This window comes from Leiobunum rupestre, chromosome 2 (assembly GCF_980474605.1).
Source record: "Leiobunum rupestre chromosome 2, qqLeiRupe1.1.hap1, whole genome shotgun sequence".
Classification (NCBI taxonomy): Eukaryota; Metazoa; Arthropoda; class Arachnida; order Opiliones; family Sclerosomatidae; genus Leiobunum; species Leiobunum rupestre.
In genome coordinates, this window is record NC_143385.1 from 72,329,000 (window position 1) to 72,354,056 (window position 25,057).

The following is a 25,057-nucleotide window of genomic DNA, read 5'->3' on the forward strand; positions in this document are numbered from 1 at the left end:
TAGTAACATTAACGTGAACCTAACCTAACCTAATCTAAAATATCCACAACATTTTATAATAATATAATAATTGATCGATATTAATACGAATATGAAGTAAAATATACAATATATAGATATAGCAGCAATTAAGAAAAAACAACTTGAACAAACAACGATATTTACAATGTAGTTTTTTATTTATAATTCTTGCACTAAAAAAAATCCGGACCAAAAAAAACAGCAACAAGATACAAGAAATACTAATTTAGCGACAGAATTCGGACAAGTGATACTACCGATTCGGACGAATGAAACAAACAAGTTGTCCAATTAGCCTTTTCAGTTTACATAGCGCTACGTAGTGGCAAATGCAAGAAGCTCATGGACTGCTGGATTTTCGTCTGCAGACGAAAATCCAGCAGTCCATGAGCTTCTTGCGATTGCCACTAGGGGGCTCTATGTAAACTGAAAAGGCTAATTCGAACAATTGAAAGATTTGTTATTTCGGTGGTTCGGACGAATGAAATTCGAACATTTGTTAAACCGTTCGGACGTTGAAATTCGAACAAATGTACCTACCCCGATTTCCCACAACCTTCAGAAAAGCGTCATCATAACTCGAGGTACATTCGGTAGGATGGTAGAAGTCTAGAAGACGATTTGAACAAATAAAGCAACGGACTATCTTCTTATCAGAGTGTTTCCTTTGACTAGTCGTTGCCTCCAGAAGCATCAAGCTAGTCATTGGTTTACTATCGGGTCTAGAAAACTATTTTAACCTGGGGGCAATGATGGGCTGCGTTCAGTAACGATAAACGGTGGGGCCGTTGAATGCGCATTCGCTACTGTACGACTTTTCACATTTCCGGTATTGCCGTCACGTTTGCAAACGGAGAGTCAACGAAGTAAGCGGGTGGAAGAGCTGGTTATTTTGTTGATCAACGGTTTATTGACGTCACAGCTTTCGGGAAGGCTAGCTACAGAGAGACGTTGGCGGCGGCAGGTGATTTTGTATGGTGGAAGCTACAGCTTTTCCCGTTCGGTTAGAGATACAGTGTCCATGATGAAATAGAAGTTACAAATGTTCCTATTTGCATTTAAAAAAAATAATTTTTCACTGTTTGCATTCTCATTTTTCTCTAATTTGTCAATAGCAAACGCACTGTTCATCGTAAGCATTAGCTCGCTCCATCGGAAGAGTGTTGCAGCGCCACCTAGACTCATTTCGGTCACGAATTTATTTCATCAGTCCTTCTAACGACGCGTGTTCCTTAAATGAAAAACACGCGACGTCTGCTTAGAAGATTTCTAGCTCGGTCACGCCATTAGCGGAGAAAGTCTCTTTTTAGAAATTCTAAATTAGAATGTAACTAGCAAACTGATGACCAAATATTCGCGACCGAAACGAGTCTAGGTGGCATAACGGAACTAGCTTATCCGAGGTAGTGCCTTCGATCTAGCGTCAGACAATTTAAAAAGTCATATGAACGTTTTTTCTTAAATAAACTTATAAAAATGTAAGCAAACGATGCCAAAATTATATTAAAATGCAAGTATCATTATTTCTAAGGTCAAAATTACGAATAACGACGAGGAAAGACTAATAGCGTCTGCTTTAGCTGCCACCTATCTAGATTTCAATAGCGAACCAAAAAGGGCGTAGCGATAGATTTCATCGTTAGTAATAGATCGAATCCGAAAGTCAGTGGCTGAAAATTCTGTCCATCCCATTTTGTGAAGACTCACTTCCCCCACGTCATAAGCTTGGGATAGTGAGAGATAACACGACGGATTAGACGACGTTATGGCGTAGATACTGTTAGCTTGTTCTGGGATATCGGAGTAGAGTGTAGCGCCAATACCTTGACTGTTTAGAGTCACGGTGTAAGGTCATTCTCTCCGCCAGAACAAGCGAATAGTTTAAAGCAAGTGGCGGCTCGAGTTGAAGTAGCTCTATTTTGAATAGTTGTCGCTAGCGTCGAAATCAAAAAGGCGGTACTTATAGGTACCCCTCGCGTTGATTGGATCTTTTGTAAATTGGTCAATAACATTAATTACAGCAATTATAAACAATATTTTTACATCGGATATATAATTTAGTTTAAATTCTACTAAATAGGGTATAAGTTGTCTAATTATAATACTCTACAAGGGTTCTCTGACGACGTTATTGATTCACTATTTGGAATTTTAGCTTCCTTTGTCATTAATAGATGGCACCACGCTCTCCGGTAAAGACGTGTTTTTCGGAGAATCGGACAGATTCATGGTCATCTCTAATAACAGGTTCCTTTTCATAATAGAGGTGGCAATGATAGAACCGCCACTTGCTTTAAAGCAAGTGTCGGATCGACGTGAAGTAGCTCTTTTTTCAACAGATGTCGCTAGCGTCGAAATCAAAACAAGAAGCTTACGCTACATTTTGACCCAACATAAAAGTACCCCTCGCGTTGATTGGCTCGTTTGTAAATTTGACGATAACTTATATTATAGTAATTGTTTACAATATATTTTATATGGGATATATAATTTATGTTTAAGTTCACTAACAATTGTAAGTAGAGTATAAGTTGTCTAATTATAATTAATAATTAGAAATGGTTCTCTGACGACGTTGTTGTTTCGCTATTTCAAATTTTAGTTTCCTGCGCCATTAATAGATGGCACCACGCTCTCCAGTAAAGGCGTTTTTTCGTAGAATTGGCAATATGCATTGCCATCTTTAATAACAATGGCTTTATCATAATACAGGTGGCAATGATAGAGCCGCCACTTGCTTTAATTGAACGTAAACGATGTACTCCTTTTGTTCCAGAACAAACGAAAAGTACTATTATTTGTGTAATACAAGAAATGTCAAATACTGAAAACGTTCCAATTTTTTTAATTATCAAGGTAAACACGACCATCTTATTTTTTTAAAATTCATTGTTGTAATTTACATCTAACCCTGATTTTCTGGGCCATCGCGGAGGACCCAGTGTCGCCGGTATTTGTGGAGCCTTTGCCGAATCGAATGAACGTGTCGTCACCAGGAGCGTCCTCCTTGCGGTCCTCTTTAAAGGGTTCGCTGGACACCACGATCCACGGTTGCTGGCCTTCGTCCTCGGGACAGTCTTGACCGTGATCCCACCTGGTCAGTTTGGGACCGGACATGGGGAGAGGGACGTTGTAGTACTCGGAGCGTTGTTGCTCATTAGGGTTGAGCCATCTCAGATCGCCACGGCGTTTTCGACCAAAGCGGATGAAATTTTCTCCGGTTTTCTTTTGCTGGCGATTCCATTCGCTTATCGGAATGGGTACCTTACTGGAGTCGCCTAATAATTAGAAATCATTTTATCATATGCATCATAACCACTCATAAGTATATACCATCTAGGAGCAACAAGCACAAGGAGAACGCAGCTAGCCTTTAAACACGCTAACGCAGTGTTGTGTACAAATTTCATTGGACGAACCTTTACGCTGAACGTTTTACGTGGGTTGCTGTTAGATGCCATAATGTAGCCTTGTTACCAGGATATGTCGTAAATAACATGATTTTCATAATTTCCAACTCGGTGACGAAAAACGCGTCATCAACTTTATAGAACGGAAGTTATAGCGTTTTCCATTTGATTACTCGAGATTCACTCCGAATCTGTCTCTGACGTCGTAGATCTCGCCCCAATCGACTAGAGAAAAACCGCAAATGGAACTTCCCATTACCATATTCCCACGCTTTGTTATTTTTCGTCTGCTAGTAAATTGAATTTTCGCGTCTTGGTCTGCCATTTTGCCAAAAAATCGAAAAAGAATACGCGAAAATTTGCTCCGATCTAGATCCGTTGATCTCTCGATATCGGCCGATCGGTTTTCGGCGATCTCGGAGCACCCAAGAGCGGGAAATGGAACGCTCGAAACTTGATTGGAGCAGATCCGAGCAAATGTTGATCAGAGCGATCAAGAGTGCTCGAGAGCAGTCAAATGGAAAACGCTATTAGTGAAGGGGATTTTTAAAACACGCAGAATTCTTCTCGCGTTTCTGGCTTCGATAATCTGTAGATTCGTTCGTGCCTTACCATCCCAAAATTTAGTTTCCATGGTAACTTTTTTAAAGCATCAGGATTATATGAATTTTCCATAGTTGGGTTCTCAATTATTACATACGCTCCGTGTTAACAAACAGTGTTACCTTAATGTCACTTTTTTAGAATAAAGTCCATGTCAGTGGCAAAAAGTGGCAAGAAGTGACAAAAAGTGACTTTTAATCAGTAAATGCATTTAAATTATGTAAATAATATCTTTCAGATATGTAACATCACTTACATGTGAGATAATGTTTCAGTTTTTCACAAAAGAACTATTAAAAAACACCTTAAAGATATATAGCAGACGAATTCAAACTCGGGAAAAATCGTTGAAAAATAGCCAAAGGAAATAACTAGATTGGGCTATAATTGAGTTTCTAGCCCAGAATCTGGCAACTAATCTAGTATATTTGTCTAAAATAGCACAAGTATATTTTTCAATGGTATGCTAAATTGAAATAATCTAAAACCACTATTGCACAGTAAAAATGTTTCTTAGGTATGTTTTTTTATTTTTATTATATATTATTATTTGCCAGTATTAGCCAGTAAAAGTATTATTCGCCATGTCAGTATTTACCACTTTTTGACACCTACATTTACCACTTCGGAACACTGTTAACAAAGGTCTCTTGTTAATGCCGGGAAATTCTATATAGAAACGTACTTATAAGCTGACTAGTTCCTGGTAGCCGCCACGTGGCGCCATCCCTCGATTAATTGCTAAACTATTAATAAGCAAAGCTATGTTAAGTTTTGGAACTCTAGAAAAATCTCATCTGCTAAATAGTGGTTCAGTAATAAATCAATAGATATATCGAGTGTAATTACAAAATTTATTATGCTATGACTGCATTTACCGTAGGCGGAATCTTTAACAAGCCTGAAGGTACCTAAGAATATTGGAGTGGAGTATTAAGCATATGTAGCATAGACCAAGAATCTAAGGGGACTCACTGTTCCATACATTTTAACACGGTAGGCGTGGCCTAAATCGGAAGGCTAGCTGAGGGACGCCACCCGCTTTGAAGCGCCTCAAGAATTCTTTTCAACGGGCACTACGAGAGGCTTAGTCGGGCTTTAGGCGACAGTATGTGGTAGAAAGCTAGGTCAGGCTTAGTTCATTTAATTTTTTAAGTTTAGAAATGAAATGGATTTTATTTAATTTTATTAAAAAATCTCAGCCATATGCGGCTTACTGGTTATTTTACCCTTACTTAAACTTTTAAAGAACCAATTTAAAAAATTAAAGGTCTAAAACTTAACCGACAACAACGGCGCCATTTGGTCAAAATTGAACGTTAACGCTTCAGCTTCTCAGCGAAACTGCGCCGGAAATCGACTTCAGCGACGCCAAGTTTTTTTTTAAGACGACATTGTGGTGTCGGCTAGACGCCTTAGACACCATATGCGACGCCAAGTTTGTCTACATTGAACTAAAATTAGCCGAATTAGCCTTTTCAGTTTACATAGAGCCACGTAGTGGCAAATGCAAGAAGCTCATAAACTGCTGGATTTTCGTCTGCTAAGCAGACGCTTTATTGAAAAATCGTCTGCTTAGCAGACGAAAATCCAGCAGTTCACGAGCTTCTCGCATTTGCTACTACGTGGCTCTATGTAAACTGAAAAGGCTAATTATTATCTGCAGTGGCTGGGGTCTCGAGGAAAACTTTCTTGAAACCATGTATCGTAGCTCACATCTATCATTAGTCGGTGGCGACATCTATCATTCAAAGGAATCATTCAATGGAAATATATTATTTTATATCTCGTCTGCTCGTTTCACGCTAGTGGTAGATAGCGCCAATAGCTTAAATTATACTCACAGCTGGCTTGCGGCAAATGACACCACCAACTAATGATAACTGTTTTGATTCGTAAGTGATTTCAAGAAAGACTCTAATCCCAAGCGTCTGGGAGGCAGATAATGAGGAACACCACCAATCCCCCAACGGGTGGTTGTCATACTTCCGCCACGGGTGTCCCATCCCTATCCCCAAGTATCATCCCGTTGGCGTGGCCGTAACATATATACCACCCCTGATTAATCAGTTGTTTGAGCGGCCTGAATGATGTCCCACACATCCTAATCTCTAATAAAAAAATTAATAAAACATTTCAAGAAAATTAAATAAACATTTTGGCTCTAAAAATACTATATTCCCAACACAATGGACTTTACCCCGTCTAGGCTGAAGATGGCGCTACACAACATTAACGGCGCGTGACACACGCTCGGTTGCGCGTTCCATTTAACTCGTGACGCTTCGTTATTAAATAGAAGGTTGTATAGCCACCCATAGTTTTATGAATTAGCCTAGATACCTTACACTACATACGGGCCCGCGGAAGAACACGGAAGCGACAGTTCGCAGAAGACCCATATTTTCTGGATGCGCTACGTAATAGTGCCATCTACCGGTGACCAAAATTAGTATTTGGAAAATACTTTCTGGAGGCACTACGTAATAGTGCCATCTACCGGGGTGACCAAAATTAGTATTTGGAAAATACTTTATGGAGGCGCTACGTAATAGTGCCATGTACCGGTGACCAAAATTAATATTTTGAAAATATTTTCTGGAGGGGCTACGTAATAGTGCCATCTATCGGTGACCAAGATTAGTTTACCGTAGATAATTATTTTTCTGCAACAGGCAAAAAACGGTCTCTGCGCATGCTGAATTATCATCCAATCCGATGTTCCCTCCCTAGATAACGTCCAGTTTAGAAAGAGCAGCCATATTTATTTTCACACAGAAACGTTTGAATTTTGAGGTTAGGGCCAGTGCTTCCACATACGGGGAATTTTTCCCTTTTCCGGGATTTTGCAACCTTCCAAAAGGCTTAAAGGGAATAATGTAAAATTTAGGGAAAAGGGCATTTCACGGGGGGGGGGGGGTGTTCTTTGTATGGGAAGAAAGGGATTTTTTTTAGTGTTGCAAGTCGGAAAAATTTCCGCATATTTCCGAAAAAAAAGTTTTAATTCCATGATTTGTCTAACACATTATTTGCAATTTTAAATAAAGCACCATTTTCGCCTACTTTTTTCGAATCTAATAGTAAAACTATACCTCTAGACTAAAACATTAAAAACACTTAAAAAGTCATTTATGTTTCAATTGTTTATTTTTCGGAAAATTTTACGGAAAATATTATGGAAATTTCTCCGTATTTTATTTTTTCGGAAAATTAACAATTCTAGATTTTTTTAACTGTTCTGATAACATTGGTTGTTCTAGTCTACTCTAATTGTATATTTAGTCTAGGGATATTTTATGAGTCACAGATGTAAAAAATATCTTTAATACGTTAATTAGATAATCTTCAATTATAATTGTTTTTCGAGTCATGGCTTTATAACTATATTAAAAATAATTTACATAAAAATGACAAGATACTTCATGACTAAAATATGTTTTTTTAAATTTTAAAAATATTTTAGTCATGAAGTATCTTGCCATTTTTATGTAAATAATAATTAATATAGGTAATTAGATAATAATGAAAGTGGTGTCTAAGGCCCTGGGTCGACACCACCTTGTACATATCACAAAAAAAAGATAGTAATGAAAGTCATGATAAAAATTTCCATTTGCTACTTTAGAGGATAAAAATTTGCAAAATTATTCAAATGTAAGTAATTTTTCAATAAATAAAACCTTATATTTGAAATTATTTTCAGAATTAAACCGAATAATTATATTTATTAGTATTAAAAGCTCCAAAATATAACGAGGGATAAAAGTCAAAAAAGGGAAAATGGGATGCGAGGGATTAAAATGGGAATTTCCAAGTAAAAAAGGGAAAATGGGATGCGAGGGATTAAAATGGGAATTTCCAAGTAAAAAAGGGAAAATGGGATGCGAGGGATTAAAATGGGAATTTCATAATCAAAAAAGGGAAAATGGGATGCGAGGGATTAAAATGTGAATTTCATAGTCAAAAAAGGGAAAATGGGATGCGAGGGATTAAAATGGGAATATCATAATCAAAAAAGGGGAAAATGGGATGCGATGAATTAAAATGGGAATTTCCAAGTCAAAAAAGGGAAAAATGGGATTTTTCGTTTAAATAAAATTATCGCAAGAGGGAAATTTAAGCCCTGTTTAGGTCGACAGTGAAAAATCCCTTACCTTCTTTGTTTTTCAAAATTTCTCCAACAATGAGTTTCAAAATCCTCGTGAAAGGTCCGTGACGACTCAAAGTGTTGTCGGTTGGTGCGTCCGGCGGCGAAATCACAGACTGACCAGCTGCATTGGTCGCTACGTCCTCGTCGTAGACCGTATAGTCGCGAAGGCTTTTAGTGGAGTCTGCTGTCATGGGTGGTCGGTTCACTTGAGAGGTCTCCATCGCCAGGATCGTCGCTCCGGGATAATTTAGCAACAGGCTCATAAACAACGGTATCACGTTCACAGATATCATGTTGAACATTTGTATTTTTAACTAGAAACCATACATGTTGGAAGATAAGTAATTGATATCTTACGAGATCTAGAGCATTAAAATAAAACACGCACCATTGCAGGATGCCGTTGAGCACGAATTTCCCGATTAATCGTCGTGTATCCTACTACACACAATAATTTTAGTATTTTGTATTAGTGATAAGCCTGGTTTGGGAAGGGAAGCAACATAAATATATGAAATAGTGTAGATCCACAATTTTAGGAGGGACTGATACGGAAGTGACAGCTAGCAGACAACGCGTATTTTCTGGATGCGATCCGTTATATCGCCATCTTTCCACCAAAGGCAAAAAAATAACACGTGACTTCAATTCCACGTTACTCTAGGGCTATCAACATTATTAGGCCTAATCTACCACGTTCTTTTTTACAAATACTAATTTTGAACACCGATAGATGGCATTATTACGTAGCGCATCCCGAAAATATGGGTCTTAATAATAATAATAATAATAATAATCAGCTAGGCTAATACCCTAGGCACCACCTAAGGCCTAAGTCATCAAGCGACTTTTAAAGCCATTAATTAATCTGCTAACTGCATTCCTTCAATACGGGCTCCCCGTCACACTTACGGTAGCGTAGCTCGAGCTAAGACTTTAACCTAAGCTTGTAGCGCCATCTTAGGGCAGGCAGTGTTACTAGATTAACATATGGGTCACGGGTGTAGATATAATTTCGTCAGCTAGATGTTCGAAGTAAGAAGTAGTGACGGGTTTTTCTTTGGATTAGTAGCTCAAACTGATTTTAATGAGTGGAAGAAGTTGAATGTTTGGTTTTAGTAGCAAAATATTGTAATTTTATCGAATAAAACAATATATGTTTACCATTATTTGTGTTCTTGGAAAATTAAATTGAACAATTTCCCTTGTTTCATTGTAAAATCAACTAGCAGACGAAATTATTTTCTTAAGTTCCAACTATTTCTGCTATATGTCTATATTGTATTAAGTTCAAGGGTTTAACGTTGCTAGGCCTACCTACCTAGTCTACCCCTTCATCTCCTCTACATAATTTCCATCCTCCTAGCGTAAGGTAACTATGCTATTTCATATATCTATGGGCAGGCTTGGAAATAAGGTTTATTTCTAAACTGGTCTATTTGGCCAGTGACTCCCAACTCTGGAATTATTTAAGTGGTCACGTAGACCAGTTGGTTAGTAATACGGTAGATAATTTTGAATTAATAAACTGGACACTGGACCAGTGAACCCCTAGCTTTTGAATAAAAAAACTGGTGCGAGCAATTAATAAACTGGTCTTTGACCCAGTGACCACCGCTTATTTCCAAGCCTGCTATGGGACGTAACGCAAAAAGGGTTCGGCGGAAAAAGCATTTTATCACTATTTTTGGGGTAAAGCAGGGTACGCGAAGGAGAAATAAAGGAATGGATGATACTACAACAATTGTAAAAAGCCCATAGTATTACAGGATAAATTTCTAAAACATACTTACGATTTTGACTCGCCGGAAATCTATTTAAATTTCATATTGAAAAGGCAGTCCGCTCTAGCAGTCGCGTCACTCTGGAAGAACCTTAAAGCTTAATCTGAGGTTTCTTTTTGGCAAACGGTGCCCTTATATAACCCCCGGAATTTGGTAAATATTTTAGGGGGCGGAGGCCCCAACATCCCCGGGGTTAACATTCCCCCCACGAGCCATCGCAAAAATTGCATGTAAATAACGGAAGGCTAAAGTGGTTTTGACAGTGACCACAAGCTTCCAATATTTACCTTTCTTAGCTATTGTTTCATTATTATTTTATTTTTCGTTGCTATATGCATAGACCCCCAATTTCTCCCTAAGGGGTCTACCGGCTTTTAGATCTAAGAGTCTTGTCCATTAACTTCCCTTCAAATATGACCGATGTCTGTAGCAATTACGCGTGGGGATCTGTTCTTATTTTGCCAAACGCAACTAGTTGCGGTGATGGGCATTTTTTCAAAATCCATACTCAGCTCACAAGTCGCTCATTTTATTTGGCTCTCAGGCTTTTCTCAAAATTATTTCAGATAATTTTTATCTCTTAGCGACTCACAAAAGTGGTGTGGTGGAGCAGCAAGAGGAGCTGAGTTCGATACCAACTTGTGGCACTGGGTGAAAACTCGGAACTACTCCTTCAGCGTTAAGTTGGCAAGTTCTTTCCCAACTGGTTAAAAGGGTTTCCCCCGAGTTCTTCGGTTTCCCCTTTTCATAAAAACTTGTAGAGGTTAACGGTAAATGTGGGTGTAGGGAGCTGTTGGCTCGCGTGGCATGAAGGGCTTGCCACTCACTCCTACGCATTGTAAACCGGCCCCCTGAATTAAAAGCATTAAAAGTCGCTAGGCCTAAGATGGTGCCTAGCTAATTCTAAACTGATAGCACAGCTCTTCTCTGACTCAAATTTCAATGAAGATTTAATAGCTAAATATAGAGGCTGCTCATTTTGGCTCCAAACGCTTCGACTCACTCTAATATGAGTGGAGTGTGCCCATAACTAGTTGTTGGTTCGCGGTAAAAATATTGAACTATGAATTGAAAATGTTTTCAGTATCAATATCAGAAGTATATAATATTCTTTTACGAAGAAGTATCGATCATATTGCTAATTAAATGTTATTTCAAACATTTTGTTAGAAAAAATAGTCTATAATAATAGTAATTAGTTGGGCTACTTCCTTTGGCACCACCTTAGGCCTAAGTCAGCTAGCGACATAAATGTCAAAGTTCTATATTTTCACCATGATAAATTTGAACTGTGAGTCATTGCTAAAACGACCACACATTTCATGGTGGACTTGTTTTCATAGTGAACGCGCAGAAAGCTATGCCAAAGGGCGTATCTACGATTCCATTTCCGGTGGGGTTTAAACTGCGAACCCCCATTTTGACCTAAAAGCACCGCTTCCCCTTGATATTTAAACAAATAACGATTAGCACCCCCTCTAAATATGCATTTGATCTATGACGTCATTTTTTCCACACGTATCTATCAGTAATTATTTCAACTAAGTGACGTACTAATGAAACGTAATCATAGACTTATGCTATTACACCGAAAAAGAATATGGTCTATTAATCAGTAAAATATCCTTACGCATTGCAATAGACGCTTAAATAAAACCTGTTCAGTGATTTGCCTAGAAGTAGTAATGCATACTTGTAAAAGCGTTCTATTTTGAAGCGCGTGCTGTTTAAGATTTAAATACAGAAGGACTCGTTCAAATTCGCATCCACATTCTGAAAGGAAAAAATTATCGCGCGTTGTTAACCTAAGCCTTACAAATAAAACTAACATAATCACGTTACTATTTTATTCAGTGACGCACGCGCATGCGCGTAGGGGGGGGGGGACCTAAAAAGAGAGCGGCATTTATTGAAGCGCCAATTTAACATCTTCAAGCGGATTAATCTTAAGCGATTTGACGAAAAGTACTTTTCAGAGAAGAAGTATATTATATACTTATGGTATAAATCTTAAAAGTTTTTTTTTTCTACATTTTTCATTCCAAATATTTGCCCCAAGTTTGTTATTTGGAGATTTTTATATCGTCTAAGTGCATTTTGAAATTTTAATGCGGTTGAATATTTCGAGAAATTCATGAATTTCTGATATTGCGCTTTCTCCAGATTTTTGTACGAGTAGTTTAGTTTCCACGAACTATAAACTTAGAGAAATATGCTTGCTAAACCTGGGAAGAATAAACTACGGGACTCGAATCTAAAGCTCATCCTTCGTTATATTACACCAGCAACGCTTGTAGCGCCGTTGTGTTCGTTATTGGAAACATTTCCACCCAAACGTTAAACAAGTGGCCTACAAAAGTAGACCTCGTTAGACCTATTACCTTTAGCTTATATCAACAAATATTGGACGGTACACTCAATAAAGAGCAATGTTAACTTAGAGAGACTGCCGCGCCGCGGTGGCGGCATTCTGAAACGTTTCTACTCAAACCAAACTACGTGATAAATCTTTAATATATCATAGCTGGTCACGTGACACAAAGAGTAGATCTATTTAAAATCTCGGCCACCAGAGGATGCACGCGACGTTTTGTAATTTGGAAACGCGGGTTAACATTTAGTGTGCCGTCCATTATTAATATCATCTTAGACTAAGAAATATGTATTTATGAATATTAAACTTTGGGCTGATTTAAAATTTGGGTTATTTTATACCTATTTGTTAGCTTGTTAGAGCGGCCAACGCTATTTATATTATTATAATAAGTATCAGAAATGCGTTTTAATTTTTAATATCCCTTGGTCTCAATATAAAACTAGTTAACGAAGGAGATTTCTTAATATCGTTAACTGTAAGCTACACGCAGCGCCAAGTTCACTTGCGGTGTATGTGTGAACTTCATATTCAGGTCGGTAATTATTTTAAGTGTCAACGATGCTTATAAGGCTTTTAATTAAGAATTACTTAATTAATTATTAATTAATTAATTAAAAGGTTCAATGGGAACTTCATAATTTTAAAAACTTAATTTTTGCTTAAATTAAATTAAATTTTCAAGTTTTCGATAACTTTAAAACTTTAATATATGTTACAATTTTCTTTCAAATCATTATTCAAAATGAGATAAAATATTTTTTTGATATACAAATGAAATTTAAAAAAAAACGCGACGTAGGTTCGAACATAGTCTTTTTCTGGAAGGATAAAATTTGGGCTTGACCATCGGTCAAGATGTAACTGACAACGTTGTCTTGACCAATAAAGAATAACCTCAATCTGAAATTTCGCTTGGGGGGTTACGGAGGAAAGAATTCGGTTAATTTGGTGGTCATCTTCTTTGACCTTTAGAGATCGGTCAAGCCTAAAGTTATCCATCAGTCTGATAAAAACGCGATAGCTCCTAAATAACCGTTGCTTAGGTCAGTCTGGCCAGTCTTAGAGTGAAATCCGAGCAACCCAATGTTCTCTCACCGTTGGTCATTTTCACTTGACCGCTGTAATTGCCCTGTTAAGAATAAGTTCAATAAGTACACTTTGTAAATATTTAAATATTTAATAAATTTAATAATTATAAGCTTAGTTATATCATTGCAACCAGGAACGTATTGAGATAGTGAGAACGTTTAAGTCTACATTTGATCCTGATATACCATATCTCTCAAAAGCAAGGTGTAATGGGCTCTTGTTAAACTAGGGTCGAATATATTACATTTGATTAATATAATAATTAAAGAGTTAGTGTTGTTAATTTTCCAGAAAAATAAAATGCGGAAAAACTTCCAGAAAATTTTCCGTTTTGCGGAAAATATTCCGCAAATCGGAAAAATTAAAAATTGAAACAAATTACTTTTTAAAGGTTTTTAATGTTATTAACTTTTTATCGATATAAAATGTCTAATATCAGTAAACATACTACAAAAAATTAATAGTTTTACATTGTTAATCAGTTTAAACTTGTCTAGAGGTTGAGTTTCACTTTTAGATTCGAAAAAATGAGGCGAAAATGCCGCTTTATTTACAAATAATATATTAGACTAATCATGGAATTAAACCTTTTTTTATTTTTTTCGGAAAAATACGGAATATTTTCCGACTTACAACACTAAAAGGCGTTCAAACTCGGGGGTTAAGTAGACCTTCGTGTACCTTGAAAGCTCCTCAAGGGAAAAGTTTCAATGGCCACTCGTTTTGTCATGGTAACCAAACATGTTTTTCACCAGGGGCGGATTAACCCTTTTGGCGCCTTTAGGCACAGATAAATTTGGCGCCCCTTGGCATTGGTCAGCTAAGGAGGGGCGTATCGGTTTTTAATAAATAAATAAATATATTTTAGTTTCCCCAAACCCTTTCGGCGTTATTTTTAGTAAAGGCAAGCGAAGTACATGGACCGTGGGGCTTTATCAGAGTTTTGGCGCCCCTAAAAAAGGGCGCCCTAGGCACGTGCCTACTTTGCCTAATGGTTAATACGCCCCTGTTTTTCACAACTCAAGTTTAAACTTTCTCTATGTAAAATAGCATGGCAAAATCACGGTTTAGCATTTTCAAAAAATTAAAAAATCAAAATATTAGCAAAACAATTGGGTAAAATCGATAAAAATGGGTAGAATCGATAAAATCGTAAGGGTTAACAAGCCGTGATTTTCCCATTGAAACTTTTCCCTATAGAAGCTTTCAAGGTACATGAAGGTCTACTTAACCCCCGAGTTTGAAAAAAATCGGGGAGAAACACCTCGGGATGTCTCCTTGTTAGCTAGGAGCAACAAACTCAGCACCCCACAAACAAAAGTTGTGCATTTTCTCGCGTAAATTTTTCATGAAATTGTTTCGTATTACGCGCTGACTAGGACGATAACGTAAAGAGTGCTTATGTATTACCCCTAACGATTTAAAGCAAGTCAGTCTGGTTGCATTCGCTCGCACTAGATGTCGTTAGCGTAATAATAATAAAAAAGTTGAGTAAGCATCACAATCTAGGCAAATTGGGAGCTTCTCACGTTGATTGGCTTTTCGGAATCACGTGATTATTAACTTATTAAACACGTGGTTCCGGGAAGCAAATAGACGGTATTCAAATCGCCTTACGCTTTAAGTCTTGGAAGGTGCTGCCACCTAGGAGAAACAAACACAAGGAGAACGCAGCTAGCCTTTAAACACGCTAACGCAGTGTTGTGTACAAATTTCATTGGACGAGCCTTTACAATTTCCGCATTTTCCCCTTCCGACGGCAGCAGGCGCTAAAGCGTCTAACCAATGAAAATTGTACACAAGAAAATCCATCGGTGCCTCTCACGTGACGTCAACGCTTTAGTAACAGAATCACTCCCCACCTTCCAACCAAATTTATCGTGAAATAAGTTTAATCTTACCATTGCTAAGTTGACGATGGTTTCGCTGAGCTGCGGCACTTTAATGTACCCGTTGTTAATGATGTAACGACCGTCTTTAAAGGGACACTGACACGACAGGCCATTGGGCAGTCGTTTGCAAAGCTCTTCCTTCATCAAATCGGCGATGTAACATATGTCGTAGGTGCTGCGACGAAACAACGTTTTAGAAGGTTACGTATCAGAACTGACCAGTGGTCACTCGCTCACGTAAGCTGACCAGTGGTCACTCGCTCACGTAAGCTGACCAGTGGTCACTCGCTCACGTAAGCTGACCAGTGGTCACTCGCTCACGTAAGCTGACCAGTGGTCACTCGCTCACGTAAGCTGACCAGTGGTCACTCGCTCACGTAAGCTGACCAGTGGTCACTCGCTCACGTAAGCTGACCAGTGGTCACTCGCTCACGTAAGCTGACCAGTGGTCACTCGCTCACGTAAGCTGACCAGTGGTCACTCGCTCACGTAAGCTGACCAGTGGTCACTCGCTCACGTAAGCTGACCAGTGGTCACTCGCTCACGTAAGCTGACCAGTGGTCACTCGCTCACGTAAGCTGACCAGTGCTCACTCGCTCACGTAAGCTGACCAGTGGTCACTCGCTCACGTAAGCTGACCAGTGGTCACTCGCTCACGTAAGCTGACCAGTGGTCACTCGCTCACGTAAGCTGACCAGTGGTCACTCGCTCACGTAAGCTGACCAGTGGTCACTCGCTCACGTAAGCTGACCAGTGGTCACTCGCTCACGTAAGCTGACCAGTGGTCACTCGCTCACGTAAGCTGACCAGTGGTCACTCGCTCACGTAAGCGGACTACCGGTAACGCATTAACGTGTACTGACCAGGATCCAACATTTCGAACGCAAGGCACTTTCATGTTCATTTTCAGCCCGAACAAATTGACGTGTCTGTACAGGGTCACGCCTAATTTCGAGTCCAGGGGAAGGTTCTGGGCGAAAGTGAAGTCCAGCCAAAAATGAACGTCCCCGTTAATTCTGACCGGGTCCGGTTTGAGGTCCACGTTTTCGACCGTTAAGAACGGAGTCACATTTTCATCGTTTGCCTCTGCTTCTAAATTTTTAATTTAACCCTTTATTTCTTAAATTGACCCTTTCATTGCTTAAATTGACCCTTTCATTGCTTAAATTGACCCTTTCATTGCTTAAATTGACCCTTTCATTGCTTAAATTGACCCTTTCATTGCTTAAATTGACCCTTTCATTGCTTAAATTTACACTTTCATTGCTTAAATTTACCATTTTTGCATGAAAACCGATAATTCTTACCATTTTTGCATGAAAACAGGTAATTCTTACCATTTTTGCATGAAAACAGATAATTCTTACCATTTTTGCATGAAAACAGATAATTCTTACCATTTTTGCACGAAAACAGATAATTCTTACCATTTTTGCACGAAAACAGATAATTCTTACCATTTTTGCACGAAAACAGATAATTCTTACCATTTTTGCATGAAAACAGATAATTCTTACCATTTTTGCATGAAAACAGGTAATTCTTACCATTTTTGCACGAAAACAGATAATTCTTACCATTTTTGCACGAAAACCGATAATTCTTACCATTTTTGCACGAAAACAGATAATTCTTACCATTTTTGCATGAAAACAGATAATTCTTACCATTTTTGCATGAAAACAGGTAATTCTTACCATTTTTGCATGGAAACACCATTTTTGCATGAAGGCAGATAGTTCTTACCATCTTCATAGTTATTATTTTAAGAAAACCCGAGAATTCTTACTTCTCTTGTACGAAAATCAAATAATTATTATAAACTTTACACTGCCTACGGCTCTCGCATCAATTTACAATGCCGTAACGTTTCAAATTTTAAGGAACTTACCGCATGGTTTATAAGAAAAATATCTTTCAGGTTCAGATCTTTCGGATCTGGAACTCGTAGATTCAATTTCGGCATCACCCGCTACTAAGTTTAGACATATAAACTCTAATATGGCAAAGATTAAAATGCGAAAATACATCGAAGTTGAAATCATAGTAACACGCGGCAGAAATGTGGCAGCTAAAACTCGCGACTAACTTTCAACTTTGAAAAGCTTTTCTCTTTAGAAACGAGATTTCTAATATACAAAAATAATCAACTTGAGAATATGAATATTTTTGCTTTTCGTTAAATCAATATAATTATTTTTTTAGATAGTTTTAATGATAGTCTATAATTGATTTGTTTGGTTTTCGACAGTCAATAGGTCAAGTGCTATCGCGTGTTCAAATAAAACCTTGGGGATACCTCATTATCTGTTCGGAATAATAGAATTTATATTTATTTTTAAAATTAGGGTCAAACCGTGAATTTAAATATAGTTATTAGAATCGAGCCTGAATTTTTTTCTACTTCTGGAGTAGTAGAATATTTCGCCTATTTAGACACTACAGGACTCTGTGTCGAACTTAACCTCAATAGCTCAGTTCGATGAAAATAAAATTATTTATAATTATTATTTAATGGTAAATCTATATCAAAAGTCAGAAATTCAGTCAGAGATTACAACAGAAGAACGTTTATTTCAATATAAATTGTAATGGACTGCTCACGTATAGAGCATTCTGGATGTATACAAAGAATATAAAGCCCCAGGAATGGAAGGTGTGGCTCCGTCTAGTGGAGCTTTTTGCTCCTCTCGTTTTTAAAGATAAACCGGGTTGCGTTAACCGTTTCCGGTTACTCTGATTTGCTCTGCCGGAAGTTTCAAACGCAACCAAAACATGCGGCCAATAATATCAATCCTTCCATTCCTGGGGCTTTATATTCTTTGATGTATATTAGTATTACCAAGAATGTATTTATTTATACTCAGGGAGAATGAATATGTCGAGACTATCGACGGACACGTTGAGGCCCTAACCCCGTCACGCTAAGGGGGGGGGGGGAGGAAAAAAGGAGGGGGTCTTATTTTTTGCGTCCTCGCAGCAGCGTTAGTGGCGTTGAAAAACGTTATTTTTAAGCACCAATGAGATTGCAGTATTATTTGAATTTATTAAAGCGGAGGAGCATACTGGGGGCCCCAACGGGTGGAATTGAAGAAACGCTCGACATATTAATTCTCCCTGAGTATAAATAAATATATTCTTGGTATTACCAAAAATAAATAGACATAAACAGCGGCATTTTGTACCTTTCCCTTTGGTTTGCTTGAAATCTAAGGTGCAAACCCCCAATGCTTCCCACCCTTAGACGTCCACCCAATCAGATCGCCTCTAAAGCATTTGAAAAAAAAGATAACCAGCATGGCGGCCATAGCCAAAGGTACGCCGTGACGTCATGCTGCCAAGTCCCTATTTTCAGTTCTAGATGCATCGGAAAAAAATCCCAGCTCAATTGGAATTAATGCCTACAAACCAGGCAAATCAATATAATTTTTACGTAAAAGAGTAATTTACGACTGGAGTTCAAACTGAACTCGTTGAAAGTGAAAAAAAAGCAAAGCGTTAGAAGATTTAGATAAGTTAGACCTAGGCTTAGTGGCTGAATCTGTTGTTATCCTCCTCATATCTAGGAATATGAAAACTCGGTACCCTGGAATAGAAAAGTGTATTCCCCCACTACGAGCTCCCCTCTCTCTCTACGGCAACGCAGCGCGAGCCAGAATCGCGGACATACGAGTTTAGCGCCACCTTTTCTACATGTTTTAAAAAATTCGTCTGCTAGTTTTCGAATATTAAAATTCATTGTATATTCCTACTAAAAACACGGGACTATAAATACGCGAATAGAAAAACTAGCAGACGAAAAGCCGATTAAAAGTGTAAAGGTTCTACGATAGATGGCGATACTTGTTATGTCCGTGAATTTTTTACTTCCCCGCCTAAAACGGGAGACGACCACTCCAGGTTTACTTGAATCCTCCTAGCTCATATTTTGCTTTCAAAAATGTAAATTGAGAAACCATATCTTCAATAGAGAAGTATCACCTCGTAGCTTTGGCCATGGCCGCCATTTTAGGCGCGTTTTTTTCACTATAGGAAAAAGCATGGGTGACGTTGCGTGATGTAGCACTGACACTACTCTATAAGTTCATTGTCAAAAAATCGTCTTCAGCATAATTCTTAATAATAAACTCTATAACTCTCCTAGAATTTTCCATTATTATAACACAACTAAAACATTAAAGTTTCGGTACACTAGTGCGCGTGGAGACTACGAACTTAGCTGCTAGCTATTTCGCGGAGAGCGACGTTTTTAAAACCAGTTTTCGCATGTGCAATGCCCTAAATTTGTAACGATCCGCGAAGGGGTCGGCACCGCAGAAAGGGGATAAAGTAGTTCCTCTGAACGTTGCCTCCAATCAGGTCCGTAGCCAGAAAAATTTGTTTAAAGGAGGCAGTAGCTTTTTGTGAGGGGCACATTTTTTGTGTGGCGCCGTAAAATGTTTTTGGTGTTCAATAATAAAAACTTGCTTTCTGTAACAGACCATACTACAACTTGTATTTCATTAAGAAATAGTTACCTATAAATAATGATTTAAACCTTAAACAAAGACAAGTGGTCCAAAAGAAAAATTTCAACGAATAGAAGTTAAAAAAACTAATAAAGTTGAAGGGGCATAGAATATTTTTTGAGGCGGAATGGATTAAATTGAGGGGGCAGGTGGGGGCAAATTAAAATTTCATTTGAGGGCGCAACATTTATTTTTGATGTTGCATCTACGCCGCGAGCCCTTAGCACTGTAGCCAAGACGTTTTCGCAATTTTATCGCTCTAAGACATAATATTAACACTTATCTTTGCAAAATGATTCATCAGAACTCAAAACTGGCTATTAGGAATAAGAGTTGTGTTTCTGAAGGTACTTATTTTTCAAATTTGAGATTTAGACGCGTTTTGTGTGGTATTTATCAACCCGAGCGTGGCTGCTCTACCAAGTAAGATAATATTTTAGATGTAGAAATTTTGAAAAAGTAGAGGTCGCTACTGCCCTATCGTCGTATCTTAATTTTCTTCCCTCCAGGACAACGCCGTTACAATGGGCCCCTATGGTAGACCTTTACTTATGGGGACCTTATAGTCCAAGAGCCCATGACAAATAAGCATGTGATAAGGTACACGATGGGTCAAGGTATTTTTTAATTAGGTTAGTGATTTGTAACAAAGAACTGTTTGTCTTACGGGTCAAAATGGGGGCTTTCCGGAAATACGAAGCACGTGACGTCACTTCCGGTGACCTTGAAAATTGATATGACCTGATATTGGTATCATTCGATTGTTCTCAACGTGCTCTTACCAAATATCGCTAAATTAACCTTCAAATGTGAACCGAGAGGCGTATAAGATTAAAAAACTAATTTCGAGCCCCTCCCAAATTTACATGTATAAGACCAGTTTGGAAGTGACGTCACGTGGTTCGTATTTCCGGAAAGCCCCCACTTTGACCCGTAAGACAAACAGTTCTTTGTTACAAATCACTAACCTAATTAAAAAATACCTTGACCCATCGTGTAGCTTATCACATGCTTATTTTGTCATGGGTTCTTGGACTATTATGATAGGCTTCTGGTATTACTGCTATCGGCAGATTTCGAAGTAAAGCCATAATTCCTACACAGTACTGATGAGCCCCGAAAGGGTGAAACCGGTCGACTGATGTAATCTCTGGCTGAATTTTTGCCTTTTGATATAACTATCTTAACGTTGGAATTCAACGGAAGCCCGAGTTTAAAAGATGTCTGCTGTATAGCGACCATTGAGTTGGGAATGTTAATCTAGAGGTCCAATCGAAACGTCGGATTTCAGTATTTCGCGAAACAAGTTTTTAAAAATAAGAATACTGTCGTCTGCTCCCATCGGCGTCCCAAATAACGAGAAAACTTTATCATTCTACCCGTGGCGCCGTCTATCTCTCAATGATTCGTTCAAATAAGACGCGTTTTCAAGCAAAAAGATTTTTTTTCTTCAAAATAATGGATGGCGCCACGGGTCATATGATAACGTTTGCTCGTCATTTTAGAGCAGACGGCACATTCGTATTTTTCAAAAACTTGTTTCGCGGGGAGCAGATTTGATTGGATCTCTAGATTAATATTCCCAACTCAATGATAGCGACCACCATGCAATAATTTCACTATAAATTGCAATGGACTGCTCACGTATAGGACACCCTGCATGTATATCGATAAATCTATAATTAGGCTCTAAACAGTTTCCAGCCTCAGAAGCTGCTGTTGGGTTTAACTTACCTGGGTACCGTAGATTCGAAATAACAGCTTCGCGCGTTTTCAATAGCGTTTACCAACTTCCTGCCGAACATAAATAGCTCTTTATTTACTATGGTAACCAACTGTAGATAAGACAGCGCGTCATCAAAGTTGGCCGTGATAGGAATATTTTATTTTTAATTTGGTGACGCCGCCCCGATTTCAAGGGGTTGTACTTTGTATGGTGATAAAATACGCGAAAAAGTAGATTAGTCCATAATTAAAAGGGAAAATATATCTAAATCCTAAACAAATTTGAAGAAATTAAAAAACTTACTAATAACTCGTACCGATAGGTCTTCGAGCGAATCGGTACGAGTTATTAGTAAGTTTTTTTAATTTCTTCAAATTTGTTTAGGATTTAGATATATTATCCCTTTTAATTATGGACTAATCTACTATATAAAGCTACGCTTACATAGACTGGCGTGGTCTATGGAGTATAAGTTGATGGCTTTTTTTCAAGCATCAGCGCCATCAAGTATTGAGGCAAAGAAATATTCATTTAAAAAAAGAAATTGGTTGTCAGTCACTTAGCTCTTCATGATTCAAAATTCTTTACACGTTCAGATAATGTAATGTAGAAATTTTAAGATTTATCGGCAAAAATATATGGCAGTTATCACGGCATAAGTTTTACAATGACGCAGTTCCAAGTATAGATATAAGAACCAAGAATAAATATTTAATTTGAGCAAGAATGAACGGTTCTTTGCCGCCATTTTTCTGGTGTAGATTTCTTAGTAAAACGGGAGGGTTAATAGTTTCAATCGTCTGTTTGCGGATTTTAATTATTTTCACATGATTAAGAAATTATTTTCACGTTAAAAATGGTTATCTGCCTGGTTAAAAATTGTTCGAGTAGTTCAATTACCAAGGGAGAGCGAAAATTGTTTATTTTATTCGATAGCGAAGGTAATTGTAAAAAGGATGACCGCAAAGGCCTAACTTTGATAAGCTTTGTTCACTTCTTTTCGTAGATATTTCTGTCGTAATTTGATATTTTATTAAAATAACCCGGCCTTAGAATCTTATCTGGCTTTGTTTAGGGCCCATTTAAAATTGTAAAGCATAAATCTAATACGTTTTGTAGCTTTGACGAGATTACCAACAAAATGGCTACCTATGTAGGAGCTACGCGCGAAATGGTTTGAATTTTTGATCGCCCTCCCAGTTTCCTTGGAGACCATAGGCCCCTCCCTTCGGTGCAAACTATGTATACCTAAAATTTCGACCTTTTTATTCAAATTAGCTCGAGTTCACCCAAAATGGTTTTAATTCCCCCCTTTTTGTCCAAAGTAATCCAAAAATGTAAAATTTACAATTTTTTTAAAAATAATTTTTTTTTGAATTATTGGAGTTTTGCACAGGGGGGACCCTTAGAATTTGTAATTTTCGCATGTTATTTTACATAGACTTTTTCTCATTTTATGTTGTCAAAAACATTTTTGGTTGCCATGGCAAAACGGAAACCCAGCGTAACTTTTCCCTTTAACGGGTTTCATGTTACATCTAGGTCTAACAATCCCCCAACTTTGAACAAAATCGGTGAGAACCACCTCGGGTCGTCTCCTCGTTAGAGTAATACCACTTATGGAGCATTTAAATGAAAATGAGATCTTTATTTAAACTTTGATTTTTATAAAAAAAAGACTTAAAATAGGATATTTCTAAAAACTGACTTAGTTTTAATTTGTAAAAATATTTTATCACAAAAATGACCTATCTTTACTCAAAATTATATAGTTCAGCTTTATGACAGGGAGGCTCATTATAAATTTTATGGAATATATCAATTTAGTTGAGCTCGTGGCGCCACCTAATGTAGTAAATTATAGCTATAAACGGGAATTGATACAGTTCTGGTTCAACTTTACTTTAGTTTTCACCAAATTTACTAGAAATTGGCTGATTTTATGGTGGTTTAGGGACCTTGAAAAAAAAGTAGGGCCTTTTAGGTATTATAATTTTAGGGACCTGGTGGGAGCCCTCTATTTCCATAAATTCCTTATTTCACTTAATTTTATCTACTGTTTTTTGATAAGAATCCTTATTTTTGCTTATTGTTTTTCCTATATTTTCCAACTCTAGGCATATTTTTTATTACTCATAAATTTTTAGTTGATTGGTAATATGTATGCATGGTTAAACAAAATCGAGAAATAGATTAACAGTAAAAATAAAACATTGTTTAAAAAACCTGGTTTTAAAACCATTTTTTTGTGGTTTTATTAAAAACAACGAGTTTTTTTAATGGGCTGCTGCTGCGCTGGCAAAGAAGTTATATCTAAATAGAAATATTAATTTTATTGGTATATAAATATAGATTTAGATTTGATTTACCTGATTTAATCTCATTTAAAGGTTGATTTAAATCCATAAATAAAGAAGGACGATTGTTAAGATAGAAATTAATTATTTCATCTTCATTAAATTACTGTCAATTAAATACTGATAAATCAATTTTCGACTTATATTAGTCATAAGCAGCTCTGATATTGCAGAACTTAGAGCTTCTAAAAAACCAAAAACATTATATCACTTAAAACTATGTGCATTTGAAAATTAAGACGCTCACCTGTTGTTTCAGAAACATTAGTGCCCAAAAATGGTTCAGATATTGGTGGTGTAAATAAAACTCGACCCAGGGTTTCTAAAAATGATCAAAACAGACCCATTATATGATAAATCAATTTAAAAATTATAGTTGAACTTACCATTATTAAGTCTTGGCCTCTTAACGGGAGAGCGTACAGATTCATTATCGGAAATTCTTTTTGGGCTACATTTTTTTGCTGGGGTAAATTCTATATCTATAGGAATTGCGTTCCAATTAAGTCTCTTTTTCTCACTATTCGTGAAATTTCTACTATCAAAATGCTTAGAGCATATGAAATAGTTTTTTAGCTGTTCGGAGGTTTTTTCAAACAGATCGGTACGGCCACTATTTTTCGTCCACTGCTTACATCTAAAAGTATTACACAATACAATTAAATTTGAAAAGTAAAATAAGCAGCGATAATTTAATTACCTTTCAGTATCTTTTGGAAATTTGAAAAATGAAGCACCACTTTGTTTAGCCTTGGCATTTACACAATTTCTGTATGCGCAATAATGCGTACTTTTTGTAGACGGCGGCTTTGCCATTTTAAAACTTAATCGATCAGTGATATAATTTTCAATTATTTCAAAATAAATTCAGAAAATAATTCCAAACAATTTAACAAACAACGTTAAAAGTTTAACAGCGTTGCCACCAAATTTTGAGATTCAAATTCCCTGACAGTGACTATTCCATAGAAATCTCATAGGTAACTAGAATGCTGCCGCCTACGGCCGAGCACGCCAGTTCGCCCACGGACTGTAAATTTTAGAGGACCGGTATTCCCGAGGTATTTTACGCCCCGTTCACCGATCAGGCTGACGGGAGTCGCTCAAGGTCATAAAAAAAACTAAAGCGCGTGTCATTCG

At 37.4% G+C, this 25,057-nt stretch overlaps 3 protein-coding genes across 4 annotated transcripts; all 3 read right to left on the reverse strand.

Annotated features, from left to right (window-relative positions):
* Nucleotides 1-2,846: 2,846 nt before the first annotated feature.
* LOC149958967 (uncharacterized) lies at nt 2,847-10,062 on the reverse strand. The gene is made up of 4 exons (XM_090165106.1): nt 9,978-10,062; nt 8,573-8,625; nt 8,189-8,498; nt 2,847-3,299 (listed from the first exon to the last, which is right to left on the reverse strand). Exons 2-4 carry the CDS (start codon nt 8,573-8,575, stop codon nt 2,908-2,910), a joined length of 705 nt encoding a protein of 234 aa, XP_090021232.1. The 5' UTR covers nt 8,576-8,625; nt 9,978-10,062; the 3' UTR covers nt 2,847-2,907.
* Nucleotides 10,063-13,140: 3,078 nt separating this feature from the next.
* On the reverse strand, nt 13,141-17,409 carry LOC149958968 (ganglioside GM2 activator-like). The gene is made up of 4 exons (XM_090165107.1): nt 17,218-17,409; nt 16,190-16,418; nt 15,336-15,501; nt 13,141-13,474 (listed from the first exon to the last, which is right to left on the reverse strand). Exons 1-4 carry the CDS (start codon nt 17,369-17,371, stop codon nt 13,385-13,387), a joined length of 639 nt encoding a protein of 212 aa, XP_090021233.1. The 5' UTR covers nt 17,372-17,409; the 3' UTR covers nt 13,141-13,384.
* Nucleotides 17,410-23,343: 5,934 nt separating this feature from the next.
* Nucleotides 23,344-24,819, reverse strand: LOC149958969 (uncharacterized). Of its 2 annotated transcripts, XR_016478352.1 has the most exons (5): nt 24,618-24,819; nt 24,304-24,554; nt 24,165-24,239; nt 23,930-24,102; nt 23,344-23,873 (listed from the first exon to the last, which is right to left on the reverse strand). XR_016478352.1 is itself a non-coding variant. In XM_090165108.1 (4 exons), the coding sequence occupies exons 1-4, from the start codon at nt 24,731-24,733 to the stop codon at nt 24,002-24,004; spliced, it is 543 nt and encodes a 180-aa protein (XP_090021234.1). In that variant the 5' UTR covers nt 24,734-24,819; the 3' UTR covers nt 23,924-24,001. The 2 variants fall into 2 exon arrangements, 1 of the variants encoding a protein (XP_090021234.1); XM_090165108.1 differs by lacking the exon at nt 23,344-23,873 and having other exon boundaries at nt 23,924-24,102.
* Between the last annotated feature and the right edge of the window lie 238 nt (nt 24,820-25,057).